Raw genomic sequence first — 19,677 nt, forward strand, 5'->3', positions numbered from 1 at the left:
CCTCATCTTGATCATTCACTTCTTGTGAGTACAAGTCGGAAGTTCTTCTCCTAGGATCGTGAGCAAAGTTGACATTTCTGCTCTTTTTGTGCACTTGATCACTGGAAACCAGAACAGCATTTCTCCTGAAGGGAACCGTGTTCTGTACTTGTTCTTCCTTCCAGCTCAAATACCCACTCTTCTAGGAGGGAGGTAGGTTTTCCATCCCACTTCTTCCTGTCTTCTCCATGGTCATGCAGGCAATACCACAGCTTCCCCTATGGTGTGTGCCATGGTGTGTTCTCTTGAGTAGAGAAATGACTGCTCCTAATAGCTGAGATTCTAGTCCATGCAGGTGGGCAGTAGGACATAGCCTCTTCAAACTGCTGGAAATCTTGAGGTAATTTCTCCACAGCTGTGAGGAGGGGGGAAGAGTGACTTTCTTCATACTGTCATAGTTGGTGAGCCAGTTCTTCTACTGTTGGTCCCTCTTTGTCTCCCCAGTCCATTACTGCTAATGCACTGGCATATGATGAGGGAGTGCTCAGTACAAACCTTCCACATGGGCTGGGTGCACTGGACTTCATCTGGATTTGTGGGCAGCTGTGTGTTATCTGGGTCATAGTAAACTGTCTCCTTCACAGCTAGCTCCCTCAAGTATTGAATCCATAGTGGTCCACTTACTTGGATGACATACAAAAATCTTCCTTGCAGGATAACTCTCCCTCACACCTGACAGAAATCACCTCCAGAGACTGAGATTTTGTGTCTCCTTTCCAGTGGTGTTGTCAATGCCCCGTTCCCTAGACAGGGATCCCAGCTGTCTGGACTTCCTACCCTCTAGTTCCATGCTACTGACCCTGCTATCCCAGCACCGCAGCAGCCAGGTAACAAGTTGCTCACCTGGATGGTGGCTGAAATCTTTTTGCATGTCTCATAACTCACTCAGGGGTAAGGATTGGGTGACTATCACTGGCTCTGCCTTCTACTCCTGTTCTCGTGATGGGCCTCATTCATCATCACCCTGTACACTGCAAGGAGATTTTCTTGTGTATTTTTTTTTCTGCATGGGAGCAACTGACATGGTCATGTGTTGGTTCTCTGGTTCAGCTGCAGTGCCTGTCCTTGGGCTTGTGGTGGCTGCAGTTTCTGTTGCTTTGTTACCAGACTCTCTTCCTCTTGAGGGTGCTGAACAGTGTTTAATAGCACTCGGTAAGTGTGGGCTAGGCCCCAGCATGTTGCAGTGATCCGTGCCTCTGGAAGGCACACCTCTGGGTGACAACATACTTTTTCCAAATATTCCACTAGTTCCTCAGGATTCTGCACCCGTGCAGGAGTGAAGTTCCAAAACACCAGAGGTGCCCACTGTTCTAGGTACTTGCCCATGCTACTCCACACCCCCAGCCACTCATAATTCTCCAACCATGGGGTAGGTTTCCAAGTGATCCTCTTAAATAGTTGCTTAACGCTGAACAAAACCTGAAACACATGCAGGAACACACTAGCTCCTAGCAGTAAGATGTTATCATGTTACTGTCAACATTCCAAGGATATTTGAAATTCCTGAATTTTTCAAACACAACTGTAAATAGCCCCAGGACCGATGACTGCATGCTATCATCGAAGAGCCTCACATAGTACAACAGAAACAAAACCTTAACCCAACTCTCAGGGAAGGTGAGCAACAGCATGGGGAATACATTTGGCAAGTGATAAAATCTGTTTTCTCAAACTGCTGGCCCCACGTTGGGTGCCCAAAGACTGTCCTGGTTTGAACTCAATTGGCAGCCAATGCCTATGTGGCCAGTCCTTTACTCTCTACCCCCCCACTTCCTCCTGGGTGAAATAGGGGAGGGACAAAAAAAAAAAAAAAAAAAAAAAAAAAAAAAAAAAAAATTCGTAGGTTGAATTAGAAAAAAAATAGTGGTAGTAAGAAAACAACAGTAATGACAGTAAGTCCAAACTGAGTGAAATACAATAGTGGCTGACTGACCAGTGAGTGGTATGTAGTCTGACCCCAGTATCAATCCTGACTGCACCAGAAATCCTGCAAGTGACTGGGAAACTGAAACAGCTCTCTTTCTTCTCAGACCAAGGTAGACCTATCAAGACCAGGTAGAGCTATCCTGGCCAAAACCAGGACAGGAGCATACACAGTCACTTTCTAAGCCAAAATCAATTTATGGGCCTCAGTAATCAGTATCACAGTTGCAGCTACTGCTCTTAGACATCCTGGCTGTCTATGGCTAATGGTGTCTAGTTGTTTGGAAAAATAGGCAACAGCTCTCTGTTCAGGCCCTAAAAATTGGGTCAGAAGTTCAAGGGCTACTCCTTGTCCTTGAAGGGCATGTGTGAACGTTCAGAAGCCTTAGTTGGGTCAAGTAAACTCAAAGCTGGGACTCACATTAAAGATGCCTTAAGTCTCTTAAATGTGGCCTTACTCACATTATTCCATTGTAGAACATTCTTTTCAGCAGTTGATAGAATGATTTTACTAATAGTCCATAATTAGTAATCCAAAGGTGTCACCATCTGACCATTCCCAGAAAGGCATGCAGCTCGTCTGGAGCTTCAAGTTCAGGGATTTTACAGATAGCTTGCTTGCTTTCTTGGTTCAAACTTCGGCGTCCTTGGTAATTTTCAAATCTTAGATGTAAAATGGTCTCTTTAGTTATCTGTACCTTTTCCTTTGAGACTCAATGGCTGCTCAGTTAAATAAAATTCAGCATAATTACTCTTTAGAGATCTACCTCCTTCCCACCCAGTATAGTAAAGGTAGGTGAGAGTCTATAAATTCAAAAATGAACATCCTGACTTACACATTTTACTTTAAAAGAGCATCACCTTATTAAGGAGCTAACGTAGATTCCCCAGTGCCTGCATGCTGTCACTTACCCATAACTCTATGTGGTTTAGCAGATAGGGCATGCACACCCCCCCTGATGACTCTTTAGCAAGCTATTTGTTTTCATATTGTCAAGCCTTGGGACACTGGCAGGATAAGGAAGAAATTTGCTTAATGCATTGTATAACCAGCATTCATTAAGAAATTATGATATGGCAGACCCCAAGCCTGATTCTGCTCTTGTAGACATCAATTAGAGCAGGATCAAACTGTCATTCCATCTACATCTTAATCGTTGCCAGAGCAGGTTTGGAAAAAAAACCCAAAACAACTGAAATCACGTAGAGCCTGCATGACTTCTTTTGCCTGTGAATATTTCTGCTTGTCATTAATTGTTAATTATTTTAATGCTATTTTTGCTAGACCCAAACATTTCCTGTACCAATGCCGCATTTTGTTAATGACATTTCAGTTTATTAATGTGATCGGGGGATTCAGCCCTTGTCAAAGAATGACTTGTTACCATGCATGCAGAGTCTGGTTTGGGTCTTCAGAATCTAATTGTCAGATGAATTAATGAACAAAATAAATTTCTATCAGTTTCTGTCTGGGGAGTTGTTTTTTCCTGTTTGTCTTATGTGTTTTTTTCCAATTAGAGTTGTTTTTTTGACAAATCTGATCTCTAACATGACTGCATTTGAAAGCTATGCAAATGCTTTAGAATGAGCCTAACTATTTCTTTCTCTGTGGTCTCATTTTCATGCACCCTGGCCAATGAATATAGTGGAAGTGCCCATTGTTTGGTCGTTTTAAAATACATGTTGACAAAACCAACTTTGCTTAGAACAGAATCGGTGTGTCAAGTAGTGTTCCTTATTGCTCAAGTTGATAGCATGGGATATCAAGAGCAGTGCAGTGGGTGGTGTAACATCTTCTTAGATGCTACATTATCAGGATACCTCTGAACTACAAAAAAATTAATAAAAACTGAAGATCTGTGTCTTTGACAGTTGTTCCATCTAACAAATACTGTGCATTTTGTCAGGTTAGCAATGGTCCGTAGTGGAAAAAACGGTGGACTCCACCTGAAACAGATTGCATACTACAAGCGAACAGGGGAGTATCATCCCACAACGTTATCAAGTGAAAGAAGTGGAATCAGGAGAGCAGCCAAAAAATTTGTTTTCAAAGGTAAATATATTCTCTCAGACTCTGCTCTAAAAATAGGGTTTTAGTTGAGGATTTGCTGATACAAAGGAAACGTGGGATTTTGCACTGTAGTATCACATGACTTTAATATACATTCTCTATTAAACAAACACCCTCCTTAACCCTTGTTAATACGTAACAGGATATTTATAGAAATGGGACTCAGTCTGCTTTAGTACTTTCTGGGAGGGATTTATATATCAATGTAAAAGCCAACCCTCATTCTAGATACTGTGGAAATATGAAGCTATTGCAATCCATAATTCAAAGGACTACAGAAAGAAGTCCAGTTCTGCAGCTGTAGACAATGAGTGTTTGGTCTGGTCTGGAGGATGCTGTATGTGGCTGGGCAAGAATGCAAGAATGATGTGCAAGAATGGCTTTGCCATCTGCCACCTTAGAGCTTACCAGCCTTTCCCAGTTTTATTTTATCCCTGCAAGGAGGTATATGAGCCTTTGTAGTCTGTTGTACTCTCTCAATCCCATCAAACGTGCTGAGCCTATGTAGAGACAAGGCAGGAAGGAGTTAAAGCTGCAAATAGCAATGTCAGGTTGCTGGCAAGCAAACAATAAGTCTCATAACATGTTCTACCTCCCTTTCCAATCCCCAGCATTAGCTTGTGTTTCAGTCACGCTTCCTGTGGGAATGTTATTTGCATTCTGATTTGCCCTTGTAATGCCTCATGTCCAGATTAAGTGAACAATTGGTTCTTCGGAGGAAATAATTGAAGTATTTATAAACAAGAAGCTACATTTACACAGAAGTGAATTGAAGTTGATTTAATAAATTCTGTACTGAATCATGCCCAGTAGTTTAATAAACTAAGCAAAAGACAAAACATTGCATATAAATTGCTGGTACTTTTCTTCTTTCAGAAAATAAATTGTTCTATGTTGGAAAAGACAGAAAACAAATGCGCCTGGTAATTGTTTCAGATGAAGAGAAGAAAAATGTGCTTGAGAAATGCCACAAAAATGCTGCTGGTACTCATCATGGCATATCAAGGACACTGACTTTAGTGGAATCTAATTACTACTGGACTTCTATAACAAATGATGTCAAGCAGTGGGTATGGTCTCATAGCTACACTGTATTTTTTTAAATGTAGCCTGTTGTAAACATTTTGTAATCATATGACTTTGATACAGCAAGTACCCATACTGTTTCATGATGAGGAAACATAATCAAATTGAAAATGGTCTTCATGAGGCATAGTGTTTCCTTTTTTTCCTCTTATTACTGACTAGGTGACTTGCATATATTGCTGTATGTTACTGAGTGGTGGGGATCCAGCTGTATTGTTTTTAAGTATGCAGGGCATATCTGGTCTTTGAAAGATATTTCTCTTGCAAGGACTCTTAACATCTTTGTTAGGGTGCAGTGTACCATTCCAAGGATATGTGACCAGAGGGGCTTCTGGCAGATAACAATATGAACATGGTGCCTCTGCCTTACAATTAGATGTGTTCTGGATATAGTTAAACAAATCACTGCTTGGGAAAGTTCTCCAGGCAGAATATGATCCTTGAGGAAACTGTATGTGAATGTCATTTAAGACCAAATGCCTGTTGCTGTCAACTTGCTGCATCACCTGAATAGTCTGGTTTTATGTGCAACTGTAACATGAGTCTTTGCTTTCAGTTCAGACTTAAACAAAGGAGCTTTGTTTTGTAGATAAAGCTGATCCATGTTATGCATGGAAGAGTATGTACACTGCCAATGTTTTTCCACCACAGCATACACAATAGTTAAAAGGGGAAGGACCGGGACTTTATTTGCATCCCAGCTGCTTTGTACTTCTTTTAGTATTTACAGATGGTAATGAATATTAAAATTTATACTGTGGACTTGAAGACCCTAGTGTCTTCAGAACGGGGAGAGTTTAGCTATGAATTCCTGCACATGTACTTCTGGGTTTCACTGTTTGGTTTTGGTTTTATTCTGGGGGCTGAAAAATCTAAGGGTAGATAATTATGCAGAAGATGATAAAATGAATTTGTTTTGCATTGCCTGGTCTGACGTAACTTACAGGGCAATAGTGGAGACCTATGATCCTACTGATTGTCTTAAACCTTCACCATAACTTTTTATTTATAGCATTTCCCCTGATTTTTTGCAGTGATGGCATTTTCCCTGATTTTTAGGTGTATGCTTGCCGGTGTTGCCAAGTGGCAAAGAATACAACCACCACAGAACCCAAAACACACCCTATCAAAGCAGAGTACCCCTGGACAGCAGTCACTATAAACCTAATGGGACCTTTTAATATTACCAACAGAAGCCATAAGTACATCATAATGATGACAGATTTGTTTACAAGATGGACTGTTATCCTGCCACTGCATGACACTTCAGCAGCTGAAATTTCTAAGGCAATCATAAATGTATTTTTCTTATATGGGCCACCTCAAAAAATGCCTATTGATCAAGGGAAGGAACTTGTTTACCAGGCAAGTAATTCCGTGGCTGGTTTATTTTTTTCGTTTTCAAGAAAAAATATTTTTTCTCTTCTATTAAATATGAATTTTAGACCATTCTTGAAAAAGACTGTAAATACTTTTAAATTTTTTTTAAAAAGGCACATACAGAAAATGACAAACCACTTATTTGTAATTGTGACATTATGCAATGTTTCCCAGGGTTTTATTCTTTGGATATGGAAAAAATGTTTTCCTAACAGTCATAGTACAAGTTTTGTCAACTCAGTTGAACTGGCACAAGCTTTCACATTCCAACATGCTGTATTGCATTCATCCATATTGTCCAGAGTAGCACATAGCTAAAGGTATTTTTGTCATTGTCTTACATGATTTTTCAGACTTTGACCCTCTCAGAGATGATGAAATTGTGAGCCTATGATACAGAGGAAATGACAAATTGAGTTAGCAGCAAAATGTATTTAGAAACTTTTGATTACTGTCACCTAAGTCATACGGATTCCTTTAGCTCTCACTCTCAGTCCTGGACTGTTTAAGTGCGAATATATATGTACTTAAGATTTTTGCTCAGTCACCATCATATCAACAAAGGGGATGGAAAACTGAGTTTGCTTACTTGAACTGTGATACAGAAGAGGAAAACCTTCAGTAATTGTTTTATTTTTCTTTTGAAGATAAATGAAGAACTGTTTGCACTGTTTGGAATGAAACAAATTGTATTGTCTTATCCTCAGACAGATGATATAAATGAAAGAACATGCAAAACAATCAAAGCTTTCCTTAAGAAGTACTGCACTAACCATCCAGATAATTGGGATGAACATTTGTCTGCTATTGCCTATGCTTTCAATTTGACAAATTTGGTATGTGAAGGTTTCTCCTCCTTTGGCTGAAGTCCAGCAACATATTTGCAAAGCTGTATGCTAAATTTGCTTGCTTTTTTCTCTCCATTTAAATAGGAGCCAGATCAAAACATCCCATATGTCCAAATGTTTAATCGTAACCCACATGCTGTTGAGCCAATGAATATATGTGTGGAAGGAGAGTACAGTATGTTTGCAAAAATATTTGAAGCAACTAAACAAGCCAGTCAAGCACTGGAAGAAGAGAAGACCTCAGATTGCCAGGTAAATGTTATATATTCAAGTTTTACTAGTAAGAAGACTGAAGATAGAAAAGATGGAAAGGGTTGAGGTGTGAAGTTTAACCTTTTAAAGCCATGGGGAGCTTTGTTTTTTTGGTGGGTTGTTTTGGTTTTGTTTTTTTTTCCCCTTTGCCTGTGTTCCCCAGTGTAACAATTCTCATCTGTATTTGGAGGATATACCTTAAGAGACCTGCTGCTAAGAGATTCATATCTGACTTACAGGGCTACATATCTATGCAGGCTGAAAACCACTGCATAAGGACTATTAATTTTATGAAGATACAATCAGTTTCCTCAGAACTTTCCAGCCCTACATATTACCAGTTACACACATCTGAAACCACTTAATGTTATGCTTCTGCTTTATCAACCAATGTTATGAAAATAGATGATTACTTTTGGAAAAAGAAAATGTAATTCATATGTATCTCTCTGCAGGGGGAGGAAAACACTTCAGATGAACAGAATATCAGAAACAAAATCACTGTCAAAAGGAAGCCAAAGCAACTAAATACCCTTCGACTTAAAGTTGGTCATGAAGTCCTCAGGCAAAGAAAAAACTGGTGGAAAGATGGTCGTTTCCAGTCGGAATGGGTTGGTCCTTGTATTATAGATTATATCACGGATAATGGCTGTGCAATATTAAGAGATGCCACAGGATCCAGGCTGAAAAGACCCATCAAGATGTCTCACCTCAAGCCATATATAAGAGGGTCCAGTGAAAAAGGTGTGTGTGTATTTCATATATATATATATGTATAAAACTTTAGCGTTTACATACTTTCCTGCTGTGTCTTGGTGTTAGATGAGGTTATCGGAGTAAATAAGTATCATTCACTCTATGTGAGTTAGTTTAAACATGTAGTTTAAACTAACTGAGTAATAATGTAATAATGGCAGTTTTCAGTAAGGAGTACAGTGTGTGGTTTCAAACCTATGCAGAGCATTGAACAGAGTTAATGAGTCACATAAAAAGTCTGTTTAAAAATAGCTTCCATTAAAGTTGTTTCTGATACATAGTTTGGCCCTATTCATGCTGACTGGTGAAAACATGCTAGAAATATAATCAGACTGAACTGTATTCAAAGAGCATTTTCTGACTGTTTTTGTTTTGAAGTAGATAGTTTTCGCATTTATTTTGCCTGTGAAAGGGAAACCTAATTTTTTCTTCTTTTTTTTTTTTTTGCTTTGACTGGTTCCAAGGGCACGTTTTGACTCTTTTTTTTTAACAACAAAAGTGTATCTTCTAAAGCCTTAAAATAGAAAGACTACAACAGAGAACTAATTTTTGGAGAGTTTATTTTAAATTGTGCTACTGAAGAATTAAATGTGTCATGCTCTACAGTTAGGACCGCTAGAAATTCCCAAAGATTTAAGTAATCAACTGCTACTTGCTCTTACACATTCAGTGTGTCCTTTTGAAATTCTGTGGTGTTAATTCAACAGTGGTAGCTGGGTTTTTTTTCTGTTGATGCTGTATTTGAGTCACTGCAGGCATGTTGACGAAAACGAATACTGCGTTTTGAAGATCTGTCACAGAACAAGCTGCTTTTTGATTCAGGATTCTTGAAAAGTAGATCAGTTCCCACCCTGTTGTCATGTGTGTTTATGCTTTGGTTCTTGAAAATGCGTAAACTACTTTGAGATGATAATTTTTTCCATCACTTCTTAAAGCTGAAACTAATGCTCAAATTCCATGTGAAAAGCTGATATTTATGCCAGTTGTCAATTACAGATTTGATAACCAAGATGCAGATTTCCTATGTCTCCAGGACGCTACTTTTATTGTTGGGTGATCACTCTGTGGCTTCCGGTTCCTCATTAATTTGCTCATCCATAAGGAGAAAGTCACATGCATTTCAAGCACATAGAAAATCTCCAACTTGACAACTGCAGAAGCAGTACATAGTTTCTTTCCTTTCCCAGGAAGTGACTAAAGATTAGTTGTCTGGTACAGTCAAAAAAAATCACTCTATTATGAATAGTTACAAATCTTAAAATTTATATTGTGCAGAGAGGTAAACCAGACTTTGCCAAAATAATTGCCAGCTTTTATCAAACAGCCTAACAGCAATCAATAAAGTATTATTTCAGTTGGATAAGAGCAGTGAAACTGAGCAGTGAATTACATAGAAATGACAGATATCTTTTTCATCCATGAAAGAACATGTGTGTTTTAGTAACTAGGGACTTCTCTTTATGAGCAGGGGTAGACTCTTTTTATCTGCAACATTATTCCCTGCTGTGGTGTAAGTCTGGTGGCTGTCTCACCAGACCGGTGGCATCGCCTTGGATGGGAACAAAGCATTTGCAGTGTTCTCTGAAATAAATGTGGAAAAAGTACATCTTAGATGAGGGTATTTGTGGCCTTTGCCTACCAGCTTTGTAAGTGCTATTAAGTGTTTTACTTACCTTACTCCAAAAATATGAAGTATATCTATCAACACTTTTGATGTGTGAGTTTGGAAGTTTTCATGTCAGGAAAAAAATCTTTTGCATGTAAGGATGGGCAATCAGAAGCAAGGTAGTTTTTCGTAACCTTTTGTAATACTCTTAGTCTAAAGATAAAACCTGAGTCAATGCATTGATAGAGCTGTTGGTAAAGGCATCACAGATTTGCAGTCTGGGTGTACTTGGGTTGCTTGGTACCTGGGTGTTCAACGTGGTTTGAACTTGACCAGCAGCCAAACACCATACAACTGCTTGCTCACCCTTCCCCCACCCAGGAAATGGGGTAGTGAATTGGATGGATAAAGAGTGACTCATGGGTTGAGATAAAAACCAGTTTAGTAATTGCGATAAAATAATAACCATAATAAAGTACAAATGAGTAATGCACAATGTGATTGCTCACCACCTGCCAACTGATACCTAGCCCGTTCCCAGCTAGTGAGTCTAAGAAAACAACATCCATCAATCACAGTCCTGGAAGTGAGAGAGAGTCCTCTCCTTCACAGCTGCTCCTCTTTTGTATACTGAGCATGACATTACAAGATCTGGAGTATTCCATTGGCTAGTTTGGGTCTGGTGCTCTGGCTGTGCCCCCTCCCAGCTTGTACACCTGTGGATGGACAGGACATGGGGAGTTAGAGTCTCTGATCTCTTAGCAATGACTGTAAACATCAGCATATGATCAGCATTCTTCTCATACCAAATCGCATACTGAATCCAAAACATAGCACTATTCTAGCTACTAAGAAGAAAAAATTAATTCCATCCCAGCTGAAACCAGGACAGTCTTTACAGTGAGGCAGAGTTTCCAGGACACCTGATGTATACATAAATTTATGAGTCTGAAGCAATGTTTTGTTTTCCTTGTTTGAGTGTAGTTTGGTTTAAATATTAAACTCAAGAGAAGGCCTCTAGGTCCAGTGCTCAAATGTTTCAAGGAATGCAAATATGCAGATTTAGGACACATCTATTGAGAAATAATGGCCAGAATAGTGTAGTTTCAGTAGATCTCCACAGTAGATCCCACAAATGTCCCTCTTTGGACCTACATCTCATAAAGGAATTTGAAGTTCCCTGTATAGAGATACTGTTTAATGGTTCTTAACAGAATACTTGATTTCATACTAGGGTTCTTGTGTGAGCAAGAAGATGGGCCTAACCTCATCTTCCAAAACAGAAGGATTAACACTGTGTTGACAGTTACACTGTCTGATCAGACTGTTATAATTTTATTTGAACTCATTTGGAAAAGTTAAACACTGTAACCATATATTGAATAGAAGAAAAGCTCAGTAGTACTATACAGTAGTAATCACCATTGTTGTCTATTTCTTTTTTTAATTCTTAAAAAAGCCTGTTGTGTTGCATTAAGACTTACCATCAAAAGCTTGGAGTAGCCACATTTCTCTATGTGTGCACAAAATGGAAGAACCCGCATGTCCATTCATTTAAGGTATCATTATTTTGTGGATGTAGTGAGGTGCAGCCAAACATTGATGCTTAGTGCAATAGGAAATGCACATTATCAGACTGCTGCCACTCAAATATTCTTCTCATCTTACAAAATTGTTTTGAAAAGTAAGTTAGCACCTTACTAATATATTAAGTATGGCTTGAAGGATCTAATTTAAGGCTGTTTTTCTTTTACAGACAATCACTACTTTTTACAAGGTGCAGTAGTTATTGACCATGACTATATTGGCTTCTCTGAAAGATCCTATAATCCAAGCCAACAAGACTCTCTTGTTGAAGGGGAAATGAAAGCCTACACCAGAAGTGTCACGTCTGCTGTACAAATGCCACCTCCAGCCTGCGAAGACCAAGTTATCAACAGCTGATGAACATCTGCCGGAGGTGACAGAAGATCATTGCATTGAATCAAACACTGCAAAGCTGGAGCAATGGCCTTCACCTTGTTGGACACTTCAGACTAAAACAGAGGATACTTAAGAATAGTCTTTTGTCACATTTCATTGCCAAACAGTTTAGAACTTCTGTGGCAGACTCAAAAAAAATGTAATAGCTCCAAATTCCTTAGGCAAATCCACTTTACTACTTTAGGAGTATCACAGATGTCCACTGGTTAATTCATACGGACATTAAGAAGGCATTGCTCTGTTACCAAAACCATAAAAGCACAACCTAGTAAAAGCACATATTCTACTACTGTATGACTTTAAGTACATTATAGGTGTCCAGTGGTTAAATTAGGTGGGTGTTGAGAAGTACTCACTTGTTACAGGCATGACCTAGTAAAAGCATGTGTTCTTATCATGCATTTGAATTTCAGATTTTGTTGGTAGAATGGCAGTGTGGTTGTACCTTATTGTTATCCTCTCAGGACCCAGTGCATCATGTCACTGTAATGACCTTTTCATTAACTCTTAAATGACTCATTGTTAATGTGTAAAGATACTGTGGGATAAATATAATCTAAGGAACTTGATGTAATTTTTGCCTTCACTATAGAGAAGCTCATGTCTGGTCTAACCCACAGCTATGTGATCTCACAAAACAGCAAAGCTGCCAAAATCAAGTCCATGTTCTGTGCACAAAACAATAAGGACTTCAGCTGCTCCCCACTCATCAAAACTCTGCTAGGATGAGCAATTTTAATTTCTCAGGCATGTCAAAATCTTAACAGCAGTCAGCATTCATTTGTGTGTTCTTCACAAACATCCCTTATGTTTACATCTTCCTAGACCCAGTACAGGTTTGGAGATTTAGATGGACAGTAGTCTAGGAAAGGTGAAATTATTCTCTGAATTTCTTGAATAAGTTGTCACTTTCTGGATTTTCTGCTTGGAAGACTACCTTTCAAAGTCATCTGAACAGTAACTATTTGATGTGAAAAACTGATGACTGCAAGTCAATTCTTTTTATAGGGTACTGACAGAAAGAAGAAAACTGAATTTAGAAATTCAGCATCTTCTATCTCGTTGTGGAAGATCTTCTTATCTCACTCTCTGAACTATGTGTGTTCCCTCTCATCTCTGCTGATGGAAGTTGTGTGACTTGTAGCACAGGTGAAAGAAAGTACTATTTATTAAGAGTTTGCAGTTAATCTTGGGTAACAAGACATGGTCCTCAAGGCTGACTAGGTACATAACATTCAGATAACCATACCTAATGTGCAATGTCTCTGATACCATAGGCTGTGGTTATCTCATTATGATGAGATCCTATCTTAAAATTAAAATGAGAAGTACTTTATAGTCAAAAGTATTTTGTGTCTTCTGAAAATCCAGTTCTACATATGTACTTTTTCTCCATTGAGACTGTTTCAGAAAGAGGGTGGTGGAAGGTGGTTGGGGATGACAGCTTAACAGGCTTTTCTTCTATGTTAGATCCAAGTAGCACTTGGAGAGGAACTGGCTTTGTGTTGCCATTGACAAACATACACAAGCTGAGAAGCCCATCTTTGTTAGCCTGCTGTTACACCCAAGCTGTGCTGTCCCCTGAGAACAGCTGACCTTTGTAGTCATCTAGTACAGTCAAGAAAGTAAAAGTAGGTGAAATACCTTTGTTTTGTTTAAAAACAAAATGCTAGGAAATCCTGTTGGAACTAGTTACAGCAGAAAAAAATCTCCATGTGTAAGTATGACATAACAAGTAATTGTAAACAGTGGCCTTACTTTGATTTTTTTTTTTTTTTTTTTTTTTTTTTGCAGCTATAAGCACTATGGTCATCCAGTGTTTTTTCCGTGAAATAGTAGTTTAAAGACAATAATCTGTGTGCTGTGTCCCATCGGCACTGGAGGTTCTTGTCATGATAATGACAGGGCAGCTTAAATTGTTCCTATACTAATCCTTAACAGAGGCCCAGACTTCTTAAGTCAACCACTGCTCCTCTGTATGTACCTTTGTTTCTTCTGCTATGATGACTAAAAGTGACATCTTCTGCTAGGATGGATGTGTTACATTGTTAGATAAGTTGTTTATGTGTGCATGCTATATATATATATATATGTATATATATACATAAACACACATATAATGCATGCAAAAGAAAAAAAAGAGTGTCAGGGATAAAATGAGAGAATAAGGGAACTCTCTTTAAAATTTCTTTCTGCTTTGTTAGGTGAAAAGAAAATCACTCTTGATTTTTATTTCCAACTGATCACTTCTTTATTTGTGCACAGTACAGCAGAGCTGCTTTCTGGGGAAGCTCTGGGTCAATGCAAGTATTGTGTAATTGTTTGTTATAGCTGTATTGGAGTGAAAATGCTACAGTGACAGGAGAATGGGAAAACCAGGAAACATTTAATGTACTGTATAATGCTGATCATTCAGGCTACCTGGTAGTTTTGATTCTGTGTTAACAAGCAGGCATTAGTGCTTCTTGAGTGCACCTAAATGGGACCTTCTCTGCATGTGGAAGGTTCACTGAAATAAAATACTGGGGTTTCAAACTAATGATGTGAAAAACAATCAGTGGAAACTGAAAAAACCCCACCAGGAAACCTGAGACATTACTAGCAGCATACTGTGCTTGGGGAAGCATAGAGGAACTTGTACCTTGCCATAGCAAAGCATTCACTGCTCATGACTGCTGTGAGTTGTGACCTGCCTGCTTTTGGTTTGTTCTGACCAACTGGGATGAATGTCCATCTGTACTCTTTTTCACTGGCACTCAGGTTTGATTTGATAGGACAACAGCATAAGACTTTTCTAACAGAATTCTTAGAAATTGTTTTCTAATAAGAGCCTATGCCCCTTCATGGCAAGCTGTTTAGAGAGGAGGAATAGGTGGGAGTACAGCATTAAACAAAAAGTGCAAATTTCTTCATACTTCCCAGCACAGAACTACGAACATTTAACTTTTAGGTTTGCTAGTAGTGCTACCTACCAGCTCAGTTTGAAGAACAGCTTAAAAAATATCTGCTATTAAAGACTGTACAAAGACTCAAGTGTTTTATCATGGAAAGAAAACCTTTTATCTCCTGTTTGAATACTTCCTGAACTTTTGTGTAGCATTTGCCCATTCTGTGTTAAGGTTTTCTTGCTTTCCAGTTTTATTTTATTTTCCTTCTCTCTAGACCTGAATGTTTCCTGCTGAAGTCATGATTTGCTTTTCATGGCAAGCAGTTAACAAATCTGGAAATACCACTTTTAAGAATCAGATAAGTTTCCTTACTCATTTGCTCGGGTGCAGCATCTATATCAATGACCTTTTGCAGCAGACCATCATTACTTTAATGACCCTAGTGTCAAAATGGTGACCTTGGTATTTTCAAAATAACTAATGGAATATTTTGGAGGATTGGAGTGGATTGGGTGCTTTCAGTTAATTTACTGGACTAGCTAAAAATAAAGTGTGAGCTCTAGATCCTTACCAAGTCATGGAAACCCAGCAAGGCATATCAGCAGCTGTCATTGTCTGTTGGCCTGAGAACAGTACACAAAAAGCTTCCCTTTGAAAAGGAAGGCTCTTCCAGATACCAGTAACCAGACAGTAACTTAATTTTAAAACATTTGATTCAGGAACTATTAATCTTGAGAGATACATATGTTTACCTCCACAGACATTAGGGATTTATTTTGGAGGAGCCTGGACTTTCTCTGCCTTTCTGGTCACATGGTGGCAGCCTGTCCCTGCAGGACCACATCCTGCACACTGCAGCACAGTGAATATGAAAATGTGATCCTTTTAGAACATGCTGTGCAAAGGTTTGTTTCTCCGAGTCTTTCTTTCCCAAACCACATTCTCAGCAAAATTACCATCTGGTGACAGCAAGAACTGTCACCAGTTGATAATTATGGAAGCATAAATTTCTGAGAGCAATGTGACCTGCATTGTGTGATGGTTGCATGATTGCCCTTTCACATGAATTACAGCACAAAAATAGTTTCCTTGTGCACTAAGTAGTTTATAACTACCAACTGTGGCAAACATTCAATATAGCTTTTAAGCTTACTAAGAACTGAGCACCTTTAGGTGCTCATTAAACCTTGGCTGCAATTTGCAGGATCTCTTGTACAAATGCCTGGAAAAAGGCCATATCTTCAGTTCCTTATGTGTAACCTGAAACCCAACTCAAGGAAACAGCAGAACTGTGGGATTCAGTTCTTTTTAATGCAAGTAATTTTCTCTTGAGCTGCAGTTTTAGGCTATGCTACGGCTGAAGAAAGCAGTAACAAACTTGGGGGGGGGGGCAGGGTAGGGCTTTAATGCATGAAGGAAAGCAGTGGGCAGGTATGTGGGTTGTCTTATCCCCATTCTGACAAAATAGTTTTAAAAAAGTAGTTTAGATGTTTCAATTTGAAAAATAAAAGTAGTTGGTAATTATTAATTTCCTTAGTTTGCTGAACTGTTACTACTGAATATTTGCTAGGAACAAATTGCTCCACTGTACTTCTCCAAGTATGTGTGTAACAAACCCAGCGGGATGCTCCTTGAGGATTTCCAGCCACCATGTCCAGAAACGGAAGGAAGTTTGCAGGTTTTAATTGAATGAGTAGCTGCCACTGGATATTTAAAATCCTCCTGTACACTATTAGCTCCCCTCTTTTTTTTTTCTGCCAGTAATATTTAGCTATGCACATGAATAAGTTTTTCACAGGTATTGGAGAGGAGTTTGAAGAAGAGTGTGAATTTTACTAACAAATTTTGATAACTCACAATAGGAAAAAAATATTTTCACATTTAGGAATTGGGAAAAAAAACCCACGTAAAGGCATATCAGAGTGCTTAAAACCCTAGGCTTTACTAGCATCTATTTTACATAGAAAACCGAGTGGCCCTGTTTCGGCTCTTAATTTTAATTGACCTGAACATTTGGTACTTGGGTTTTTTTTTCAGTATGTTACATGAATCCACACAAACTGTGCACTGTATCATAATGCAGTTTTTTCAAATCTAAAAGTATGCCCTAATGTGCAATTAAATAATAAATTTACTTTTGAATTGCTCAGCAGTGGTATGTTCCCCCCAACCTGTATTGCTAACACATATGTAGGCTTTCAAACAGGCTCCCACATGTGTTTGCATGGCAAGAACTATATGTTCCTCCTGGTAACTCTTTCCATCCTTCATCTGAAGAAAAATTTAATGGCATGACCAAAATGTCTTTTCTTACACACTACTCAGTTTCCATAAATTTGTGCAAGAAGTTTACTTTTACCAATGTAACTGTATCATTACACAGTAAATTAAAGCACTGCTTGAATACAAACATGTTATTATAGATCATGTCCATTAACAGAGTACTGCAATAGTCTAGAGTGTTAGCACATTTGATGTGCTAAACTTCTATGAGCAGAGAGAGACAGGAAGCTGCAAATCTTCAAATAAAATACATCCAATTCGGTTGCACAGCAATATTAGAACAGCAAGAACAGTCCCTTATGTGTACCATGACCCACACTTAATCCTAATACTTTTAGGTCTATCATGTTATAAAGTTCTGAGAAAACATAAATCTAGCTTTAGCAAGCAAGGAGCTGGTGCGATTTACTGCATTGATCTAGAAATGCTCATTAACTGCTACAGTGCACTGCTCAGTGAGAAAACTACTTAAGCTTAAAATGCTTCTTAAGGAATCAACTTACACCTAATAATATTTGTGGCAAGGACAGCTCCTTAATTGCGATGGCAATTTCAATCTTATCTCTTGTTCCCCTATCATTACCCATATTCCCTCAAAAAAACACCTTGCAAATTGTGCTGTTATAAGAAATCTAAAACCTATTTATTTTTCAAGCTCAACACTAGCAATAGTTTATTTCAACACCTGCAATGACAATAATAAAAGCTGTTTCATAAAACCCTGTGGCAATTACAGCTGTGTACACTCTGTTCATAATGCAGTCTTTAAAAGGAGATTAATCATGCTCTGATCCTCAAACTAGAATGATAAATCATAATGTCACACAATGATTCACACTTCAGATAACTCATACAGCCAGGATAATTAGCAGGTCTTCTGCAAGTCTCCTGTTCAGTAGGTAAGCACATTAGGGGAGTGAGGACTCCTGTTATATAAATGAAAAAGGATGTGTGGAGAAACAAGAAAATTCATACTACAAATCAAGTAGTACTAGATGCCTACCCTGACTATTTTGCATATTTAATTTGAGACAAAGGTTTCCTCTTAGCCTTGACCAAGTTTTATTAAATACCCTGCAGTTTTATGATACAAGTAAAATTCCTCTTTAAATGTTTTAAGTTTGCCTTTGTACATGTATGTAAATTATTAGTCTTTAAAAAAAACCCTTATGATATAGCAAAATATTTTTCTAGATTCCATAAAAAAATAGCACTTTTTTCTGCTGGTAGAAGACATTAAAATTTTTACTGTATTAAGTGGTCTGTGTAACTTTTACAAATTTGTATAGAAAAAACTTAAAAGGATGCAAAAATTCCAAAGTACACTGAAGACTAATGCTCTGCAAATACTTTATTACACAAATTACATTCAGCTTCTGAAAATATTGTTCTAACAGAGATACCATCTAAAAATAAGACATCCCAGAAACACATGAAGTTAGGAGGAAGAAAAAGAATTAAATAGACACTTTTTTTCTTTCCTTCAATGCAATATCATGATAGTGATTTTAAAAAAATAGAAGAAGACTTAGCAGCTTCATTTTCTTGTGGCACTGTATTTTCTCTGTACTGCAACAGGTTAAGGACATTGAAGAGGAAAGGCACAAAACAGAAATTGGCAACTGAATAGTTATGGGAAAAATATTTTGATGAAGCAGATAGTAAGACTTATTTACAAGATCCCCAAATCGAGATGAGAAAATACTACTGCTTTAAATCAGTGCTGCAATTAGAAGACTCTTTGCTTTATTAAGACGTTCACATAAAAAACAGCGTCACTGATATGGAACTTCCATACACTCCTCCACTTAAAAACAGAACTAAAACCAAACAAAAATTAAAGGAACCAGTGTACAGCCCCACATAGACTAGTACAGTTTACAATTAAATACACAAAATCTTAAACGTGCTTAAGGAAAAAGGAATCTGACATCCTGGGTTGAATCATATTAATGGAGAACTCAAAGGCTGGTTTCAGGATGAAGGTGCTGGTGGGGGTGCTGAACACTCTCCCTCTGAATCTGTGCCATCATCATCTTTTTCTTGATCACTTCCTTCAGTGCTCAGTCGGTCAAATCCTTTTCGGCTATAGCCTTTGTGACTAGCAAAGAAGTTCCCAAGGTTAAGGCCACCACCGCCTTTCCCTGTGGAATGGAAAGGCTTGTCATAAAGTTTGCTTTACTGTACAGGGGGAATAAAAATCTACCTACTCATTCAACAGTAACAGTGGAGATTATTTTAAGTGTCCTCCAGAAACTGTTTTTAAAGATCGGCACATGAGTCACAAAAGCTAAGTATGGAGATTATGAAAGAGGAAGGAAATTAATCTTTGAAGTAGACGTTTCAAAATCTTTTCAGCACCCATAGTTCCATTAAGCCTTTACACAGGCTATTTGTGTTTCCACCAGTTTGCCCTTAGTCTCGAAGTACTTCACTTCATTCACAAGATCCACAAACATTATTATAGCTAGTGCTCTCCCACTGGTAGTGACACATTCTTTTCAGCGGGCAGATAATGACATATGAATGGTACCATAAAAGACATTTCCACAAAACACCTGA

The 19,677-nt window shown here is 38.3% G+C and overlaps 2 protein-coding genes across 10 annotated transcripts in view; one reads left to right on the top strand and one right to left on the bottom strand.

The window, feature by feature from the left end:
- The window catches only part of GIN1 (gypsy retrotransposon integrase 1), a 22,731-nt gene extending 10,188 nt beyond the window's left edge, over positions 1-12,543 (top strand). Inside the window, 8 exon segments of the mRNA XM_026865675.1 lie at positions 3,875-4,015; positions 4,910-5,103; positions 6,179-6,484; positions 7,147-7,335; positions 7,432-7,599; positions 8,055-8,343; positions 11,718-11,893; positions 11,895-12,543. Coding sequence (XP_026721476.1) covers positions 3,875-4,015; positions 4,910-5,103; positions 6,179-6,484; positions 7,147-7,335; positions 7,432-7,599; positions 8,055-8,343; positions 11,718-11,893; positions 11,895-12,017 — 1,586 coding nt within the window. The 3' untranslated portion in view covers positions 12,018-12,543.
- A 5,801-nt stretch (positions 12,544-18,344) lies between these two features.
- The window catches only part of PAM (peptidylglycine alpha-amidating monooxygenase), a 135,461-nt gene continuing 134,128 nt past the window's right edge, over positions 18,345-19,677 (bottom strand). For all 9 annotated transcript variants that reach the window (XM_026865663.1, XM_026865664.1, XM_026865665.1 and 6 more), the window contains one exon: positions 18,345-19,259. The gene's annotated coding sequence lies outside the window, so the exon portion shown is untranslated. The remainder of the gene's footprint in view (positions 19,260-19,677) is intronic.

This window comes from Athene cunicularia (genome assembly GCF_003259725.1).
Source record: "Athene cunicularia isolate RWA chromosome Z unlocalized genomic scaffold, athCun1 chrZ_part1, whole genome shotgun sequence".
Lineage (NCBI taxonomy): Eukaryota > Metazoa > Chordata > Aves > Strigiformes > Strigidae > Athene > Athene cunicularia.